The sequence below is a fragment of the Lynx rufus genome, unplaced genomic scaffold (assembly GCF_022079265.1).
Source record: "Lynx rufus isolate CCGP_SWC_20201006 ecotype Redwood Valley unplaced genomic scaffold, mLynRuf1.p SCAF_5, whole genome shotgun sequence".
NCBI lineage: Eukaryota > Metazoa > Chordata > Mammalia > Carnivora > Felidae > Lynx > Lynx rufus.
In genome coordinates, this window is record NW_025814867.1 from 62,702,728 (window position 1) to 62,724,350 (window position 21,623).

Genomic DNA, 21,623 nt, shown 5'->3' on the forward strand with positions numbered 1-21,623 from the left:
GTAAGGCTCTCTTTGCTTTTTGCACCTGGATGTCTGTTTTCTTCCCCAGGTTAAGGTAGTTTTCAGTTGTTATTTCTTCAAATAAGTTTTCTGTCCCCCTTCTCTCATCTCCTTCTGGAACCCCCTATAATGCAAATGTTCATACACTGATAGATCACAGAGAGGTCCCTTAACTTATTCTCATGTATTTTTCTTTTTGCTGTTCAGCTTGGGTGTTTTCCATTATCCTGTCTTCCAGATCACTGATCAGATCTGTATCCCACTCCACTGATTTCCTGTAGCCCATTTTTTTATTTTAGTTATTCTCTATCTCTGACTAGTTTTTAAATTTTATATCTCTGTGTTGAAGTTCTCCCTGAGTTCATCCATTCTTCTCTCAAGTCTGGTATCTTTATGGCCATTACCTTGAACTCCTTATCAGGCATATTGCTTACCTATTTCATTAGCTCTTATTTTGTGGTTTTGCCTTCTTTCATTTGAGACCTATTCCTGTCTCCTCATCTTGTCTGTTTCTGTGAATTAATTAGGTCAGCTCCTTCTCTTAGGTCTGGAAAGTAGTGTCCTTGTGTAGAAAGGGTCCTATGGTTCCCTGTAGCACAGTCCTCCCTGGGCACCAGAACCTGTTGTGGTTGATATGTGACTAATGCCGGCATGCTGGTTGGTGATGCTAGCCCGCTACCCAGCTGACTACAGTGATTATCCTCTAGTGTTGAGGATACACTGGTGGGCAGCGCTTATCCCCTGCACGACTAAGAAGCCCTGCTTCAGCCTCTACAGCATGTGGACAGCCTATCTGCAGTGATCTGCTTTGCTTGCTGTGGGCTTACTGGTGGGTCGGGCTTGCTTCCTATGTGGCTGGCTCTGAGACCTGGTTGTAGCAGCTGTGGGTTTGCTGGTAGGCCGGGCTAGCCTGTAGCCCAGCTGTCTATAGTGAGCCTCTGTGACTCCTGCAGACACATCGACGGGTAGGGCTTTCTCAAACCTCTATAGCTAGCTGAGAAGTGCAGCTACAGCAACTGCAGGCGCACTGGTGTGTGGGGTTAGCTCCCTCCTCTCCAGAGCAAGAGTTGCTTTGGAGGGGTGCCTGCTGGCATGGGCAGTTTGGAGAGGGCAGGGCACACCATGCTAGGAAGGTAGGTTGAGAATGTCAGAACTGGCTTCCATAAGTGTTCGGCTGTCTAGGCTGGGAGGGGGCAGGGAAACTGGCAGCCACCAGCACTTTCCTTCCTGGAGAAAGCTACTAGATTTCCTGTAGATTCCTGCCCCTCCTGTATACATCCTCAAATGAGGCAACAAATCTCCCTCACATACACCCCAGGCACTTTTCAAACTGCTTTTTAGTTATTTAGTGTATTGGTTTTTAGAGGGTGGAGCCTTGGTTTCCTATAGCCCTCCAGCTCTCCTGGAGTTAAGCCCCACTGATGTTCAAAACTAGACAGTATGGAGACTGGTCTTCCTAGTGCAAGTCCCCAGGGCCATTGGTGTCCAGTGTGGGGTCGCTTCTCCTTGCCTGTGATGTCCTTCCCCTTTGTGGCTAGTCACTCCAGGGGTTTAGCTGTGGAAGATCTGTTCTGCCAGGCTTCAGGTTGTTTGCAGAGTGGAGCAGTTGCCTTGATATGTCTGTGGGATGAGGTGAATTCAGGGTTCTCCTGCTCTACCATCTTTGCTCTCCTGTAAAATTTCTTCTAAAAAATTATATTACTCAGTTTTTCCACAATGGACAGTTAAAGTTTAATATATCTTTTACACATTTCAAGAAGTAGCTTGTTCTAATATATGAACGAAAACTGTAGTAGGCCATAAAATGTTAACATAAGGCAAATAAGTGAAAATTATTTTAGAGCTTGTTTTTCATAGATCTGGACCTACTGGTACAAGAATAGAACCTGCATTAGATGACTGACTGCAAGCTTCTCCATAAGTTGGCCTCCAGTAATAATGCTTTTTAAGGCCATTGGAGACTTCTGCAAGATACACATGTCCATCCACCACAAATGGCTCCACATCTGTATTGTCTGGTTTTAGACGGCCTGTTTGAATTAAGTCTGAATATGCCTGTGATTTTTAAAAAAAGAACAAACTATCATTAATAAAATAGGTTGTTCATTTATTGTAATTAAATTTCTGTATTCAAATTAGCTGAACTGATTTTCAGTTTAAAATATTTTGAGTAAATTACTGAATTTTATTATTTTCCACATATATATTTTTGTTCACTTAATTTCACAATGAAATTAGAATCCTGCAAAATTTATTTCTAAGCTTTAAGGTATTTTTTGTCATTTTATGACTTCCAGAATTAACAATTCTCAACTGTTACTGATTTTGTGGGCCAAAAGGTCCCATGGTCAAAATTCCTACAGGGGATCATAAATGAGGGACATAAGGAGTTGTATATGCCCTTGAAAATTTGATGGCCAGGGACCCATTTCTCAGAAAAATAATCAGATTTTAGCATCCAACTCTCTGGAGTTCATAAACTCCCTGAAGCTCATTTATAGTCTGAGGCTAAGAGACCATTTCCATATTATTAGATGGTGGCCTGGCTGGTAGCCCCATTCTTTTTTCATTGTAGAATTTTCTTTGTTTATCTCATGGATCATTACTGACAAGCTGGCTTGTCAGTAAGATTGTGTACAGAGATAGGCAGAAATGTAGACCGTAAAAGAAAACTTCAGTTGCTTTCTGCTTTATTCCAAGCTCACCTTAGTTTCTAGTGTGTAGAATATATTTTTCTAAAATCAAGATTTAAATAGTATGTTTTATTACTCGTTTTGGTGGTAGTTTTGGATAGCCTTTTTGCAAATTGAGATTTTTAGCATCTTCTTTCCAAATCAAAACTATTTGTTACTATGCTTTTTATTTTGAAAGTAGTATCAAGGGCTGTATTTGCATAAGCAACTGTAGGTCTCCAAAACCATGTCTTGGTTTAATTATTGGGCAGCAGATTAGAGACTGTGCTGCATCAAATTTAGAATAAATCAACAATTGTGATTTTTAAAATGTTTTAACTTTGGAGGAGTTGGGACTGTGTCATTCATTGATCTTTATGTTAATATGTAGTATTTGAGATATTTTGCTATTTCAACCACAGAACTCTGCAGTCATTTTTAGGGTTTATTTTTAAATGTATCAGAACTGCAGTGTCTTACTATATTTTGTAATCATTCTTCTAATATTTATTTTTGAGAGAGAGAGAGACCAAGCAAGTGAGCAGGGGAAGGAGAGAGGGAGAGAGAGAATCCCAAGCAGGCTCCACTCTGGCAGTGCAGAGCCTGACACAGGGCTCCAACTCAACAAACTGAGATCATGACCTGAGCTGAAATCAAGAGTCAGACGCTTAACCCACTGAGCCACCCAGGTGCCCCAATATGTTACAATCATTTCTAAGGCCACCTGTAAATGTCTGATGTTATAGAGAAGACCCCAGAAAAAGCCTTCAGTGAAGAAGAAAGAAAACAAAACAAAACATACCACACATGTAGCTTCATCAAATTTGTTTCCCCAAATGTAGACATTAGAGAGTATGGGGTTTGTTTTCATGGACTGTGAAAGTGCAACAAGTCCTTCTCCCTTTATGTTGTTGTTGACTACTGACAACCTAGGGAGAAACAAGAAGTAATAACCCTGGAAACCAGTGAATACTTTCACAAAGAAGATGCATAAGTTAGCCAACATTTATTACATTTCTAAGTTTGTTATTTTAAGAGAGGGGGAGATAGAGGATCCGAAGTAGGCTCTGCACTTACAGCAGAGAGCTCGATGCAGGGCTCGAACGCACGAAGCCTGACATGACCTGAGCCGAAGTTGGTCACTTACCCCACTGAGCCACCCAGGCACCCTTGTTGAATTTTATGCTGTAAAATCTTGGCATTACTCTTCAGCATCTGATGTAATCCTAAAATCCAAGAAACTTAGTTCTCTAATTGGATGCTTCATGTACCTAGTAGAGCTACCTACATTTTAGAATCAATAGGCTGTTTTATATCATTCAGTAAATGTTTGGGGTGGATTACAAATACACCCTTCAGGATTAAGTCATCCAAGTAGTATTTTTTTTATTTTTTAAGTCTTGGTCATATTGAATGATTGTGATTTTTCTATAGAATTCAGGGTAAATACTATAGGCAGTAAGAATTCTCTCACTCTTGAATCGATCATAATTAGAATATAATTTTTAATAGACATTACTTTTGGGGATGCCTGGGTGGCTCAGTCGGTTAAGTGGCCGACTTCGGCTCAGATCATGATCTCGTGGTTCGTGAGTTCGAGCCCCGCGTCAGACTCTGTGCTAACAGCTCAGAGCCTGGAGCCTGCTTCAGATTTGTGTCTCCCTCTCCCTCTGCCCCCTCCCCTGCTCACACTCTGTGTGTGTCTCTCTCTCTCGCTCAAAAATAAACATTAAAAAAAAAAAAAAAAGACATTACTTTTGAAAAAGAAATTGAAATGTTTAATATGTCAGTTTAGAAACTATTTTTATATTTCATCATGCATCTTGAGTTAAAGGGCTTGAGGTTAGTGTTTTAAAGGTTTAAATTTTTGTTATTTTGATTAAATATATAGCAATACTAACGCTTTAAGACTCCTGTTGTGTGAAGCAAGAGTTTCACTGAGATACTTTGCTCCTACATCTTCTATTCTGTTAAAAGAAAGATCTATTACTTCCAGAGTAGTATTGCTTTTCAGTACGTCAGCCAAACACACCATTCCATCACGAGTTATTTTATTGCTGGGAAAGGAAAAATACATGTTACATTTGAAAATATGAAGTACTCTTCTTTTATTCATAGAGATTAACAGGCCTCAGAATTGTTATATAGAACAGTACCTTCTCGTTCACTAAAAGATTTTAATCACTCAATTTCCCAAAAAGTTAATGAAAATTTGCTATAAAATGTTACTTTCATTCTGGATTACTCGTGATTAAATTGCTCATTCACGTTGTAGGAGATACAATATCAGTATAAGCTAAATACTAAGACCTAGGATAAAAAGTTGACAACAATGGTTGCATTTTCTGATCTTTGGAATTAGTATCTAACGGCGTATCCTATGTACTGTAATGTTTACATAGATTATTCCCAGGACTTCTGGATTAATGTATTGTCACTTACCAGCTCACATCAAGGTAGCGTAGGCTTCTATTCAGATACAGTGCATCGCATAATTGTTTTATTCCACAGTTTTTCATATTATGCTTACACACGTGTAGTGCAACAAGGCAGTGATTTTCTTTCAACATGTGGCCTAGATGAACTGTGGACTCTTCCTAAAAATAGATAAAAGCATTTTCTAAAATACAATTTTGAAGCTGTACCTGTTTATTCCAAACATATGCTAAGTTATTTAAATTAGCTTTTAAAAAAATATCAAGGCTATTAGTCTGTAATTTTCATTTGTTTTGGCTTGGCTTTTAAGAAAAATCATTTTTGCCACAAATGATACCTTATTTTAAAAATAGACAGTAGGCACTTGCAAGGTACAGTGACTAAGTGATGTAAAGTAAAAGAGGCTGGTTTTAAAAAGGCATAATCCTAAACAATCATTCCAGGTGGGAAAAAAAAAAAAAAACTGGTCCCATGACGTATTGAGCATATTAAGCCCCCTTATTGTTGTCCTCTCGGTCTCTAAATTTTTCTTACACCCTCCATATGTTCCTGAACTTTTCTCTTGATTCCTACTCTTCATAGTCTTTAGACAAAATACACATTTCCCAATGTTGATTCTATTTAAAAACACTCATTAATCCTGTGATATCTAGTTCTTCCCTTTTATAATCATCCCAAATTTCTAAATATGTTTTACTCTTCTAGTCACTGGAAGACTTAATTTTTAATTCCAAAATCTAGCTGCTTCCAGGCAAAAGGTATATAGCCTCAATGAGGATTTGAATACCAAGCACTTTAAATTTTTAAGAGTCAGAGTCTTGAAATGAATGGGTCAGAGTATTTTATGGTAAGAAGTCCTCTTGCTTGATTGCTGTATTTATAAGAAGTTTTACAGTCATTGGAAATGCTGAATACAAACATGGATAACTATGCTCAAATTATGTACTTCTACATAATACTCTGAGAAAAACCTACTTTGAGAAAAACTTTAAAATTTACACGAGACCACGTGGCAATAGCAGATAGTACATGAGTTTTATAATAAAAGTATACGAGCTTTATAATAAAACTGTCCAGGGGTGCCTGGGTGGCTCAGTCGATAAAGCGTCTGACTCTTGATTTCGGCTCAGGTCACGATCTCCCGGTTCATGAGTTCAAGCCCCACAACGGGCTCTCTGCATACAGTGCAGAGCCCGCTTGAGATCTCTCTCTCCCCTCTCTCTGCCCCTTCCCTGTTTGCGTGCGCTCTCTTGCTCTCAAAATACCCTTAAAACTGTCCAGATATTTGCATTATACTAGCTGTATGACTTTGAGCAAATTATTTCATCTAGCTGAGTCTCAGTTTCCTTTCCTGTAAAACAGATAAAATTCTACTTCCCTCATAGAATTAAATTAACAAAAAAGTACGTGGCCCCAAATAAGTGTTCTATAGAACACTGCAAAGCATTTATTATTCAGTGTTCTGTAATCCTGTATCTTATTTAAATTATTGCTGACACTGAAATAGATACACCCAAAGGAAGCTATAGTTTAGGATCTTAACAAATGCAAACTGATCACTTACGGGGACAAATATTGCTCTGCATGGTGCCTGAAACAGAGGACATGATACATATTTGTGTTTTATGCTTTGCATTTTTTTTAGGTCAAGAAATTCGGTCGAGTGACCACCCTTATTAAGGGACGGAACTAGAATCAGAAATAGTAAAGAGTTTTTAGGTCAATTCGCTGAGTTTGACAATTTGCCTAAGATGATGCCTACCATCAGTATCTTTCCAAGCTCCCCAGATAAATGGAATTCATTAAATGGAACAGGTTTGCAGGCTTATGTTTGGGAACAGCACAGTATGAGGAAGCACATGAGGATTCTACTCCACAGCCACTGAAGAAACTAGTGCTCACAGGGAGAGAGAGGGTGGTGGCTGCCTTAGAGAGGAATAGAAAGGCTAGAGTTTGGCTAAACTCTCAGCACCAGGCTGAGAGCAAGGGCTTGGACCTGAAAAAGGCCTTTGGGCTTTTCATAATTCTCAGATGTGGGAATGACGACAACACTCGACACACAAGAGGAATCGTGCTTCTGATGTGATTTCATATAGTTTAACACACTTATTTCTTTGAGGCTTTAATCCAGAAAATTTTGATTTAGCCTTCATAGGTCACATCCTCAATCTGAGAACCTTCTCTGCCACTTCTAAAAGAATGTTAAAGGAATAAGGAGAAGCCTTGACAGCAGGTACCATGTTTTCCCTCATCTTGTCTCCAGTAGGTAGCTTACCTATAGGATCAAGTCCAGACTTCCCAGGCTGCTATTCACTCACATTCTGCCATTATTACTCATAATTTTAAAAGTGGTTTAGTGATACCAATATAACAGACAACAAAACAATTTACACTGAGCTTTTATAATCCAGCCTTTAAAACTTGAATCATTTGGGGGCACCTGGGTGGCTCAGTAGGTTAAGCATCCGACTTCAGCTTAGGTCATGATCTCACGGTTTGTGGGTGAGATCACACATGGGGCTCTGTGCTGACAGCTCAGAGCCTGAAACCTGCTTTGGATTGTGTGTCTTCCTCTCTCCCTGCCCCTCCCCCACTTGTTCTCTCTCTCTCTCTCTCTCTCTCTCTCAAAAATAAACATTAAAAATTAAAAAAAAAAACTTCAATCATTTGTTTTTGTCTGAACTACTTTGCCTCTCTACAGGTTTACTCACTGTTAATCTGAGTTTACAAGAAAAAAAAAAAACATGTTTACTGCTTAAATAAGCAACATCTAAAATCATGACTCAATTTTTCTTCAAGTAAGCTTTTGTTTGTAAATGCAGTTAATTCTAAAAATATAATGCATTCATGAACCTTGACATAACCTTCAATAAATAGTACCTTCGTTTTATTCACATATAATAATATTAGCTGTCATCACTTTGAATACATACCTGTTCACCATACAGTATAGGTCGGTTTAGGTATATTCCCTTAATTGTTTGGTTTTGAGTTAGGACTGTAGCAAATGCTATCACACTTTGCATTCCCTAAAAACAATAAATTCATTAAGGAAACTGACAACTTATTTAACGTCCCTATTTCAAAATCAGTAATCTGGATTCAGTTAAATAAATTGTATTTTGAATTGTAAACCTTGCGTGGTCAAACTCAGAAATGAATGATCACTGTGTTCTTTTCTCCCTGGCCTAAAATCTGTAACATGATGGGGAGTTCTGAAAGTTTCACAGTCCATTTCCTAGGATATTTACCTCCAGGTTTGCTCCTAAGTCCTCAAGGTACTGTGTGTTGCAGACAGACCTCAGATACATAGATACACACGTGGGTCCCAGCTAGCACTCTGCACTACTGAGAACACTGCAAGTGTTATGCATACTTGAACCCTCTGTGTGAGTTGTGGCAAAGATTTACTAATCCATTTTTCACAGCTTCCACAGGCCTCCCTCTTTACCTTATTGGAAGGGCCTAATTCTTCCCCATTTCTGTGATGGACACCACCGACCACACCCAGGTGTTACACCAGAAAACCTGGGCTTCCTTGCACTCCGCCACTCCACTCACCCTCCCATCCAATTAATCAGTAAGTCTTAAGAGATTCTGTCTCCAAAAGATGTCTCGAATTAGCCCATCTAGGTGCCACCACCCCAACCCCAGTCCTTATCGTCACCTGGACTACTGTAGTAACTTCCTAAATGGTCTGTGAGCTTCCTCTGTCACTCTAATTCCCCAACAGAGAAACCAGAGATCTTTTTAAAGGACCAATCAGATAACATCACTTCTCAAAGCCTTTCCATGACACATATTTATAACAATCCCCTCTTCCCCTGATGTATGACCTGCAACCCATACAACATTGCTGGATCTGGCCTCTGCAAACCTCCACCTTCATTTTGAGATACTCTTAACTCCCTCATCCACTCTGGCTTTTGAGTTCTTAAAACCTGCGGAGTCAGTATTTCATTACTCATGTACCTCATGATTTTTGCTATATTTGGGTGTCAGTTTTATTATTTACTTAATAGTTTTCCATTAAATCAATTCACTTTTTCCATCTTATTTTAAAACTGTCACTACTATAAATGGAAAACCTTAAAATAAGTAAATTCCTCAAAATAAGCATCTGTAAAAATAAATACATGAGTATTAAAATCGCCTCAGTCTGTATTAGTAATGCCACCCATACAACACTTGGGGCAGCACTATCTTAGAGTCTGTATGTGTTGGACCCCTGACTTGAATGTTCTGCCATGGATGCTTTCCAAGGCAGTTTTTCCTCATCCTTCATGACCAAGCGTTACCTCCTCAGACATTAGAAATTACCCTATCCTGAAGATTACCTCCTACTTGGCAATCTTTGTAGCACTTTTCTCTTTATTGATGTTTTCCCAACTGGAATATAAGCTTTCTAATGAAGTAGCATTTTTTTTTAATAAGAAACAACAATAACAACAGAAAACACCACCATCTTTTTTCTCAAAAGATCCCATATAGGTTAAGAAGGGTTATAGATGGAAGCCTACAAAGAATTTTATTCTAAGTATTCCTCTATAATAAATACAATCTGATTTTATTAATAGCACTATTATGCCTAATAGTATAAAAAAAAGAAGAAAAAAAAAAAACCTTTTTCTCTGATGTTAGGGGAAAGCTTAATCATTCATAAGATGGTCATTTAGCTGGTCTCTTTAACAATTACCTATCCTGGTTTCCAGGGAGAATGACGCAGTACCTAGGCGATATTTCTTATAACCATTTTACTCACCAGATCACAGTCACCCAGATCTAATTTTTCTAAGGATGAATTAATTTGCAGCATTGCAGCAAAAAACATTCCACCTTTATTTTCAATCTTGTTTCCAGTCATTCTTAGGTATTTCAGGGTTGTATTCTTCTGAAAAGGAAAAGAACCAAAACTTCGTTAAATTTTAGTCCACAGAATTCTTGTTTGATTACATGAGTTAGGAGACTATATTACTAGTTGTAGACTCATCAGTTTTTCATGAAGACAGAAGAGGATACACTCCTTAAAGGTACCATTCAGCTACTCATAACTGATAAAAATCTAGCTTAATTTTTTAGTGGAGAGAATGCCCAGGAAACAGATGCCCAAGAATGCCCAGTAAATGAAGCAGATTTTAATAAATTTTCCTTTCACTGGGAAATCTATAAGTTTGTTTTCTAACAAAATTATGCCACTTTTTTTTTTTGAGGTGAAATTCACATAACCCAAAGTTAACCATTTTAAAGTGTACGATTCACTGGCTTTTAATAAATTCACAGTGTTACACGGCCATCACATAGCTAGTTCCAAAGTATTTTTATTACCTCAAAAGGAGACACTATACCCATTAAGTACTCATTCCATATTCTCCCTGTATCACTTCTAAAGGAATATAATTTCTCAAACATTTGCAAAGTTTAACTCCTCTCATTCCACTCTTTTGACAATTCTTTCACAAATAAAACTACAGACATTTCAATATGCTGATGAGTAAATATCAGAAGACATGTAAGTGCAAATAGTTATATTTAAAGTTAATCCAAACCCCTTAAGAGCAGGAAGAAGGCAAGGAGGTCTACGTTAACACTTCTATTTAATATTGTACTGGAGATTCTAGACCAAGCAATTAGGCAAGGAAAAGAAACAAAAAAGGCATCCAGATTGGAAAAGAAGTAAAACCATCTCTGCATATAATGTGATCTTATTTATGGAAAATCCAAAGGAAGCCACCAAAAAAGCTGTTAGAACTAGTGAGTTCAGTGAGACTGCAGGGCAAAAGACCAATTGTGTGTATGTGTGTGTGTGTGTGTGTGTGTGTGTGTATTTTTTTAATCGTATTTCTACACACTAGCAATGAACAAACCAAAACTGAAATTAAGGTTATCCCATTTACAATAGCATCAAAAAGAATAAAACGTTAGGAATAAATTTAGCAAAAGCAAGACTTGTACGTTAAAAACAAAGCACTGTTGAAGGAAATGAAAAACCTAAATAAATGGAAACCCTTCCCATGTTCGTGGATCAGAAGACTTAATACTGTTAAGATGGCAATACTCCCCAAACTGATCTAAAGACTGAAAGCAATTCCTCTCAAAAATCCTTGTTTTTCTTGCAGAACTTGATAAACTGATCTTAAATTTCGTACAGAAATGCAAGGGACCAGCACATCTTGAAAGGACCCATGCTTCTTGACTTCAGAACTGGCTACAAACTACAGTAATCAAGATAGTGTGGGACTGGCATAAGGATCAAAATACAGGTTAATAGAATGAAGAATAGAGAAATAAGCCATTTATAATTGATCGAGAAAATTAATGGGGAAGAACAGTCTTAAATAGTATTGGGACAACTGGATATCCACATGCAGAAGAATGAGGTTAGACTCCCACGTCACATCATATACAAAAATTGACTCAAGATGGATCAAATAACTAAATGAAAGAGCTAAAACAAAACTATTAGAAGAATACACAAGTGTAAATCTTCATGACTTCGAGTTAAGCAAAGCCTTCTTAGATATAACAAAAGCACAAACAACAAAAGAAAAAATAAATCGAACTTTATCAAAATTAAATAATTTTGTGCTTCAAAGGACAGACACCATTAAGGAAGTGAAAAGGCAACCTAAAGTACAGAATGAGAGAAAACATTTGCAACTCATGTATCTGATAAGGGACTTACATCCAGAACATGTAAAGAACTCTCACAGTTTATAAAATTTTTTTTTTTTTTAACGTTTGAGACAGAGAGAGACAGAGCATGAACGGGGGAGGGGCAGAGAGAGAGGGAGACACAGAACCGGAAGCAGGCTCCAGGCTCTGAGCCATCAGCCCAGAGCCCGACGCGGGGCTCGAACTCACGGACCGCGAGATCCTGACCTGAGCTGAAGTCGGACGCTCAACGACTGAGCCACCCAGGCGCCCCAGAACTCTCACAGTTTAAAAAGACAACTAAAAACCATTTAAAAATGGGCACTGAATAGACGTTTCTCCAAAGAATGGCACATGCAAAGATGCTCAACATCATTATTTATGAGGGAATTGCGAATCAAAACCACAAAACCTCTTCATATCCACCAGGATGGCTAAAATCAAGACAGTAACAAGTGCTGGTGAGGATGTAGAGAAATTAAAACACTCCACATTGCTGGTGGAATCGTAAAAAGGGACAGCCACTTTGGAAAACAGTTTGGCAGTTTCTCAAGATGTTGAACACCATTACCAAATGATCTAGAGTTTCACTCCTAGGTATATACCCAAGAATATGGAAAACCTATGCACACAAAAATGTGCAAATATTGGGGCGCCTGGGTGGCTCAGTCGGTTAAGCAGCCGACTTCGGCTCAGGTCATGATCCCGCGGTCCGTGAGTTTGAGCCCCGCGTCAGGCTCTGTGCTGACAGCTCAGAGCCTGGAGCCTGTTTCAGATCTGTGTCTCCCTCTCTTTCTGACCCTCCCCCGTTCATGCTCTGTCTCTCTCTGTCTCAAAAATAAATAAACGTTAAAAAAAATTTTTTTAAATAAAAAATTTAAAAAAATGTGCAAATATTCACATTATATATAATTCACATTATTATAGACAAAAAGTGGAAACCCAAATGTCCTTTAACTGATAGATGAACAAAATAGGATATATCCAAACCATGGAATATTATTGGGCAATAAGAAGGAATGAAGTATGTTACAATATGGATGAACACTCACTGGGGAGTGAAAGAAGCATGGAGAAGGGTTGCTAATGGCTTTGCGACATCTTTGGGGGATGAAAAGTTCTAAAAATAGGCAGTGATGGTTGCACAATTCTGAATACACAAAGACCCACAGAGCTGAACACCTTAAAGGTAAATTTTTATGGAAAAAAGTAAATTTTTATGTATGTGAATTATACCTCAATAGAGCTGTTTATTTTTAGGGGTACCTGGGTGGCTCAGTCAGTTAAGTGTCTGATTCTTGGTTTTGGCTCAGGTCATCATCTCACGGTTCATGGGTTTGATCCCCACATCGGGCTCTATGCTGGCAATGTGGAGCCTGCTTGGGATTCTCTCTCTTTCCCTTCCTCTTTGTCCCTCTCCTGCTCGCTCACTCTCTCAAAATAAATAAATAATCATTTTTTTAAAACTGAGTTCAAAAGTGCTTGTAATATTACATTTTAATACATCGAAGTACAATAAAAGTACACATTTGCATAATAATGTAAGTTCACAGTGATATTTTATTACATTGATTACAAGCTATCAGAAGTTAAAATTCCCAGGGGCGCCTGGGTGTCACAGTCGGTTAAGCGTCCGACTTCAGCTAGGTCACGATCTCGCGGTCCGTGAGTTCGAGCCCCGCGTCAGGCTCTGGGCTGGTGGCTCAGAGCCTGGAGCCTGTTTCCAATTCTGTGTCTCCCTCTCTCTCTGCCCCTCCCCCGTTCATGCTCTGTCTCTCTCTGTCCCAAAAATAAATAAACGTTGAAAAAAAAAATTAAAAAAAAAAAAAAAAAGAAGTTAAAATTCCCAAAGAAAATGTTGGTTTAAGGTATATAAATGCTTACATGTAGTGCTTTAGCAATCAATTCTCCACCTTCGGGCCCAATATCATTAAACATAAGATTTAAATAAATGAGTTTATGTTGTTTCTATAATAAGGAGAGAAAAGAAACTATTATTAGGAATGCAATTATTAGGAAACAAATCAATCTAGGAGATGCTTTATTTAAATAAAAGTATTCACCTCCAAAGAAAATCTTTGCAACATAGAAAATCTGTAAGTCCAGCACAAGAAACTACCATTAAGGGCCGGGGGAGGGGGTGGAGATTACCATTCTCATTTAAACATAACTGCAATATAAATGAAAGAAAAAGACCACATTCTTTTTTGATCAATGATTCAAAGTACGAATGTGCTTACAAAGTATGAGTGTACAAGTTTGCAAAAGAGGACTCAGGAGCTCTAGGTACCAGTAGTCTACTGATAAATACACAGGTGGGTTTTCAGTGTATTTCAAGTGTTATAAATATACTGCAAGGTCAGGACCTGGACATTTTGCAAAACTGTCACTTTGTGGGTGTGCCACAAGACTAGGTGGTTTCACTGTAAACAGAACATTTTGATGACTTTTGCAGCATTTTTGTAATTGTTGAGAATAAATTTAGTTTATATTCTTTTTTAATCTTCACTCTGTCCTTACGTTGTGTGCTATCTCATGGATAGGAGAATTTTAAAATCACTTTTAAGCTCATTGGAAACATGTTTAGCAGTTGAATTGGGACAAGTAAGAACTTAAAAAGCGAATTCAAGAGAGGTAGTGAGTAAGTGATATATGCTGCCTTAAACATTTTAACTGAAAAAACAGACACATACACATATTTGCCAATCGTCTTGAGGTTGGAACAAGGGCCTTTTCTTAAAGTACACCTATCTGATTGGTGGACCACACGTTTTTTGTTTTGTTTTGTTTTTTTGACCACACTGTATTTCTTAAATAAAATGCAACCATAATGCAGCACTTCAGCCTGGGCAGTTCCAAAGTGAAGTCTGTAATAAAGGGTTAACTTAGCAGGCTTAGGGTACTCAAACTCTGCACATTCCAAAGAAAGGACTGGTTCTTAACTGACTCCTGGGAGAAAACAAAAAGAACTGAGAACATGTTGCAGTAAAATACCTGAAGTAGTCTTGCAGCATAGTATGCACCAACATCACTCATGAGGTTATATCTAACATCCAAACCTGGAGAACACAGATGAATAGAGGCAGATATTCCTTATAATGAATAATTAAAATCAGGAAAATGAAAGCAAGAGGCAACGATTCTTAAGGAAGCATATACCATAATAATTAATATATGGATTCTTCTTTAAAATTCTGGAAAGAATCCAAAAATCTTCACCTGTTATTCTTTCTACTGGCATTAAGCGACTGTTACCAGGAATGTTTAATGTGATTCCTTCCAATCTGTTAAAATACAAAAAAGAAATCCAGTAAAGAAATAAAAGCACTTTTTCCCTCGTGTGTAAATAGTAACGTCATGAATAGCATTTACTGAAACCAAGTATGTGTCACAATATAGATTTACAGCAAGTAACTTAAGAGGGCTGAATATTCTACAGATTTTACAGACACTTTTATATTATAGAATTTTTCTCACACACACACAAAACAATGTATCTCCACTTGACAGATAATGACATCAAAGACTTAAACGATTTTCATAAATAAATCCAGCCCACAGGAGTTCAGCACAAATCTGGAGCCGAGAAGCACTGGTCTCGTGTTCGTCCCCATATACTCCACTGCCTCTGGGACTAACGCTGTCCATCATTTACCTCTCTAAATCAAAAAGTACGTCCATTTTAAAGAGGATTTGCAAGTGGCTTTAAACAAATCACTCAGTATTCCAGGATTTTCACACAGATGATTATCAGTGAATATTACTTATGTAATCAAGTATTTGTCTTCCTTACCCCTTTTCAATTTCTTCATCCACTTCCTGGAGTAGATGCCATACAAAGGAATTAATTTTCCTGGACTTTTCCATACATAGATTATAATAATCTTCCTGGAGACTGCCAATAATTTCTGGAACTTTTGAAAAAGTAGTGCATTACTCTTCACAATGTGAATTATACCGGGACCTTTCCCTTTCCCTCTACACCCTCCCCCTGCCCCCCGCAAAAAAAAAAAAAAAAAAAAAAAAAAAATTACACTTCTTCCAAAGATACGAATGTGTATGTGAATAGAGTCAGGGGTAAGGAAGAAAAGGAGATGGGGTTAAGAGCAAGAGGGGGAAAATAGAAGGAATCGAGGCGAATGAAAATGCCATTCGAACAAGAGCCATAGAAGCCCCCACTGAGGGTAGGCAGACACTAACTGGGAAGCGACACAAAGGGAGAACTACAGGCCTGGTAGCTGAGGAAAAGGATATTCATAGAAATTAAATATTTTGTCCAAAACCATACAGCTAATGAGGGCAGAGTATAAAAACTGACTCCAAAGCCTCTTTCCGCTCTGCCACCTTAGGTTAGGATGACTCACACTTTCTTATCATGACTTCAGGTAAAGACAATTCTATCAGAGAATCTAAACTTTAAAAAGATCTGAAAAATCACCACATCCCATAGGCTTCTTGGATACCCTCTCTACCATGCAGGTTGATGCATCTTTGAATATAGCTGTCAGTTCCTCCTTACACTAAGTGGAGGCCTGGCTCATAGCAGCTCTTCACCTACCCTAGCCTTCCATGTCCTCTATTTTTTTTTTTTTAAGTTTATTTTGAGAGAGAAGGAACCAGTGGGGAGGGGCAGAAGCGTGGGGACAGAGGATCCAAAGCAGGCTCTGTGCTGACAGCAGCGAGCCTGATGTGGGACTCGAACCCACAAACTGTGGGATCATGACCTGAGCCCAATTTGGACACTTGAGCCACCCAGACACCCTCTTTTCCTCTTTCTAAAGATTGATTTTGCTCTGTTCAGCCCTTAACAAAGAAGACTGAAACAAAGCAGGAGTTGAACTCTCTCCTTTGTTACACCTGCTGCTTTCCTTAAAGGTCTTAGTTTTTCATATTAACTTAAAAGGATCTTTTGCCAGACCCACGCCTTCCAGGGTGGAAACTATGCTGTCACTCTCCTTAGAAGCACATGCCACTATCTTTGTTTTCTGTCCTATCTTTGGTGTAAGTCTCTTGAAAAAAAAAAAAAAATCTGTGCTCAGAGATCTCACGACTCAACCAACCTAGTGTCTTCAGAGCCAGCCTCTTTGAGTCTCTGCATCTCAACAGATGTTCTTTGCTGAGATTTTTGCTGAGTAGATTTCTACATTATATGAACCCAAGAGTTTACTAAACAAATTGGCAAAACAAGATTTAAGATGAGGAACGTTGTATTAAAAAGGAAAGCAGTAAACTTTTCTTAACAGTTTTTAAGAATAAGCTTTAAAGGGTCACTTGGGTGGCCCCTTCGGTTGAGCGTCCGACTTCAGCTCAGGTCACGATCTCATGGTCTGTGAGTTCGAGCCCTGCGTCAGGCTCTGTGCTGACAGCTCAGAGCCTAGAGCCTGCTTCGGATTCTGTGCCCTCTCTCTCTCTGCTCCTCCCCTGTTCATGCTCTGTCTCTGTCTCAAAAATAAATAAAAACATTAAAAAAAAAAGAATAAGCTTTAAAGGGGCACTTGGGTGGCTCAGTCGGTTGAGCATGCGACTTCAGCTTGGGTCACGATCTCATGGTTTGTGAGTTCGAGTCCCACGTTGGGCTCTGTGCTGACAGCTCGGTATTGTCTCCCTCTCTCTCTGCCCCTAACCCACTCACATTCTGTCTCTGTCTCTCCCAAAAATAAATAAACATTAAAAAAAATTTTTTTAAATAATAAGCTTTAACAAAAATTAACCCACTTATTCCAGACAACTTGGAAATTTCAGTATAAAAAAAAAATAAACATTTATCAGCAATCCCACTGCCAAAGAACCATTATAACTGAGGCCTGTGGGTATTTCCTCCCAAATGTTTTTCTCACATATGTACTTATTAGTATTTTTAAACAAAATTGGAATATTTCAGTACAGTTCCAGATCTTTTAACATTACGTTGTGAGTTTTCCCATGTCATTCTCTGAAATTTTTTTATGTCAACAGAATTTCCTCTCTTGCGTGTGGATGTACCTAAGAAATCCTTCACTTACTTTAGGAAGTTTTCATGTATTTAAACAACATTTTAGCACAATATCTCCCAAATTGTGCTCTTTATAATACTAATCTATGAAATGATCAAAGATACTCTGGGGCACCTGGGTGGTGCAGTCAGTTGGGCATCTGACTTTGGCTTAGGTCATGATCTCACGGTTCTTGAGTTCAAGCCCCACATCAGGCTCACTGCTGTCAGTGCAGAGCCCGCTTGGATCCTCTGTCCCCCTCTCCCTGTACCCCTACCCTGCACGCTCTCTTTCAAAACTAAACATTTTTTTAAAAAGATGTTCTAAGTAGAATAGATTTTATTGTCAGATAAGCTTGGGAAGCGCTGCAGTAAACAAAGCTAAACAGACCCCTATCTGTATAACACTTCTCTGGACATTAAAAACACTCAAGAGTGTAAGAGTCTTTAAATTATTGAGCCTGGAGAGAAGGAAGAATAAAAATACTCCATCTCCCAGACTTATGTGACCAGGGTTCACATGGAATTCAATCTACAAAATGCTACTTTAGCATTCTCGACAGGAAACATAGCAAACAGATCTCAAACACATTTACTTGTTGGAGCTGGACTCCCACTGGGCTTGTTTCCTCCCTTCTACTACCTTCCTTGTTTTGTTTTTTAAATTTGAACAATTATTTTTGAGAGAAACAGACGGACAGACAACGCGAACGGGGGGAGGGACAGACAGAGAGGGAGACACAGAATCTGAAGCAGGCTCCAGGCTCCGAGCTGTCTGCCCAGAGCCTGACACGGGGCTCGAACTCACAAACCATGAGATCATGACCTGAGCTGAAGTCGGACCCTCGACCAACTGAGCCACCCAGGAGCCCCATCCTTGGTGTTAAAAACAGAAGACTACCGTGAGAATCTCTGAGGCTCAGTGCCTGCCTTCAGCTGGCCACAGCACACCCAGGACATGCAGGAGAAATGCGTCAGACTTAGAAATCCTGTTTCTTTGAAAGAAGGAGGGAATCTTAAGCTATACGCTAAATATAGCTAAAGAAAGTTATACGAAAAATTCTTATTACCCGACTGTGGATTTAAAGTGTTTAAAAGTTTCTGGTATATTTTTCTGTTATGCTCTCTTTCATTTAAAATTCACCTAAGTACTGTATGTCGGGATTTTATGGCATCAGTAATTTATTTCCTGTATTCATATTCACGGAAAATAATAAGTCAGTGTTCCAATTGTAAAGCTAAGACTAGGAATACCAGTTACACAAGAAAATGTCAAAGTCTAACCCAAATGTCATTTTTAATCCATGCCAAAGTCTTATATTCCAAATATTTTCCACCTAGGAGCACTTTTTAAAAATTCTATATTAAAAAAAAAAGTGGGGGCGCCTGGGTGGCGCAGTCGGTTAAGCGTCCGACTTCAGCCAGGTCACGATCTCGCGGTCCGTGAGTTCGAGCCCCGCGTCGGGCTCTGGGCTGATGGCTCAGAGCCTGGAGCCTGTTTCCGATTCTGTGTCTCCCTCTCTCTCTGCCCCTCCCCCGTTCATACTCTGTCTCTCTCTGTCCCAAAAATAAATAAACGTTGAAAAAAAAAATTAAAAAAAAAAAAGTGGGCAGGGGCTCAGTTTGGAGGTGGTCCCCTATCCCCTCCTACACTGGCACCACCCAAGTACTGGGGAAATCCAAGGGTTGGGAGTGAGTCAGAGTAAGTGCCTATCCAGGATCAGCTTGACTTTGAACAAGTACAAGTTATTTAAATTCTCCCATCTTAAACTTCCTCTTATGCTAGAGGCAGAGTTAGACGCCCATCTCACAGATGCAGTAAGGAATAGGTAAAGCTTCTAGCACAGTTCCATATCTACAAGCACACAACCCTTTAAAACAAGCATCCAGGGGCCCCTGGGTGGTCTGACTTAGCTCAGGTTATGACCTCACTACTCATGAGTTGAAGCCCCACATGACCTCTGTGCTGACAGGTCAGAGCCTGGAGCCCGCTTTAGGATTCTGTCTCCCTCTCTCTCTGCCCCTCGCCTGCTCGTTCTCATTCACTCTCTCACAAATAAACATTTAAAAATATATTTAAAAAGACAAACAAAAACAAACATCCAAAATGGAAACAGTGAGGAATACCTGGGTGGCTGAGTCAGTTAAGCAACCCATTCCTGATTTCTGCTCAGATCATGAGCTCATGGTTCTTGGGTTTGAGCCCTGCAATAGGGGTCCTACTGAGCCTGTCTGGGATTCTCTCTCTCTTTCTCTCTCTCCCCCTTTCTCCCTCTCTGCCCCTCCCCTGCTACCTGCTCTCCCTCAAAAATAAATCTAAAAAAAATGGACAGGATGGCAGGAGGAGGGGTGTGCAGACCATACTCGAGACCCTCTTGCCCACCTAGGCCCCGCTTTCTGGAGCTTGCACACAAAAAAGGGCCCAAGAGGAGCACCTACACACCCTTCCCTGGGACGGGAGAGCAAATCAATAGACACACCTCCCCCAGGACAACCTATCAAGTGAAGGGCAGACCCTCGGGGAGGAAGGGGGCGGGTCGTGGGGCTCCCCTCCCACCCATATGTGGGGGCCCCCGAAGTTCTGGCCACAGCTGGGGTTCCCAGGGGCACCCTCCTGCCAAGCCGCCTCAGGCCGGCAGCCTGCTCGGAGGAAAGGGCTGGTGCGAGCAAGCCCGCGCGGCTGGGGTAGCGCCCCTCGCCCGCTCCACCTGGCCAGGCAGGCGCCGAAGGACACCCTATTTCTTACCGCTCCTGTCGGCCGGGGCCCAGGACGTAGTAGGGATTGTAGTGGGAGCGGGAGGGGGAGACGGGGACTTGGCCCGGGCCGCCACCTTCCCACCGCCCCGCATCTCCCTTTCCGCCCCCAGAACCGCGGTGGAGTTGTCATGACGACCGCGCGCATGCGCCTGCCCAGTCCCGGGCCTCCTGCCAGCTGCACCAGGGCTCGGGTGACCGCCGGACCCTGAACGCCACCTCCAGCCCGCTGCGCATCCATTACCCACTTGGGCCCTTGAGGCCTGTCTGGGCAGGCGGTGACCGCCAATGCTATGGAGGCTCGTCGGTCACCCCCGCCTGGCTTCGGGTCACCTTGCCCTGGGTTAAAAACACAGACGGAGGGTGCCCCGATTCCTTTGCAGGGAGAAGTTCTTGAGGTTTAGCGGGCACAGCTGATAGGCTGGGGGCCAGGGCTACAATGACGATTGTGACACAGTCCCCTCCCCAAAGCGTGCACATACCTGCGGGGGCCAAGTACAGAAGAACGTGGTAGCACCAGGACAGATAAGGTCCTGAGCTAAGGAAGCTGAAAGGGGTATGTAGATCAGTCTTGTGTTGGGGCGGGGGTATCAGGGAGGGCTTTTTGTCGGAGGTGACTCTCTGACCGGCCCCAGGGAATCCGTCCCAGGTGCTGGAGACACACAGGTACTTGGGGCTGCCTAGATGAGGGGGGGGGGGGGGGAGGCGGGCAGGGCCAGATCCACACGGAGCCCTGTGCATCCTCTGAGAAGCACAGCTGATAGGGGGCAAGGTGCTGGGAGCCCACAGATAGGAAACAGCTGGTGGAGGGTGGATTTGACAGGCTCTAGGGGAGACTCTGAAGCAGCCTCAGTAGCCCAACAGAGATAGGGCCTCAGCCGAGGCTGGACTCAGTGAAAGGAGGAGATGGGGACAAAACCCAGCAAGAGGTACAGGGTAGCATGCTCAGGATTTGGTACTTGGATGTGGGAGAGAGAAAAAGAGGAAGGAGGAAAGGAAAGGTCTTCTGTTTGGGGTTAACCATAGACTGCAGAGGAAGCAGCTGAAGGGCCCTGGAGAGAGAGAGAGCTCTGGAACCAACCAGAGACTCCGTGCCTGGAGGATAGAAGGAAGACCCTCAAGGTGAAACCAGGACATTT

The 21,623-nt window shown here is 40.7% G+C and overlaps 1 protein-coding gene across 1 annotated transcript; it reads right to left on the reverse strand.

Annotated features, from left to right (window-relative positions):
- Positions 1-1,851: 1,851 nt before the first annotated feature.
- On the reverse strand, positions 1,852-20,579 carry LRRC34 (leucine rich repeat containing 34). The gene is made up of 11 exons (XM_047099892.1): positions 20,477-20,579; positions 15,553-15,673; positions 14,919-15,043; positions 14,754-14,818; positions 13,644-13,727; positions 9,871-9,999; positions 8,042-8,137; positions 5,115-5,269; positions 4,574-4,729; positions 3,475-3,601; positions 1,852-2,055 (listed from the first exon to the last, which is right to left on the reverse strand). The coding sequence occupies exons 1-11, from the start codon at positions 20,577-20,579 to the stop codon at positions 1,852-1,854; spliced, it is 1,365 nt and encodes a 454-aa protein (XP_046955848.1).
- Between the last annotated feature and the right edge of the window lie 1,044 nt (positions 20,580-21,623).

Excerpts from the sequence above, each read along its gene's own strand:
- LRRC34 (XM_047099892.1), bottom strand. The coding sequence starts at position 20,579 with ATGCGGGGCGGTGGGAAGGTGGCGGCCCGGGCCAAGTCCCCGTCTCCC. Across the intron at positions 14,819-14,918 it reads TCCATATATTAATTATTATG|GTTTGGATGTTAGATATAAC; the intron begins GTATATGCTTCC and ends TGTGTTCTCCAG. Across the intron at positions 10,000-13,643 it reads TGATTGCTAAAGCACTACAT|AAGAATACAACCCTGAAATA; the intron begins GTAAGCATTTAT and ends TTTCCTTTTCAG.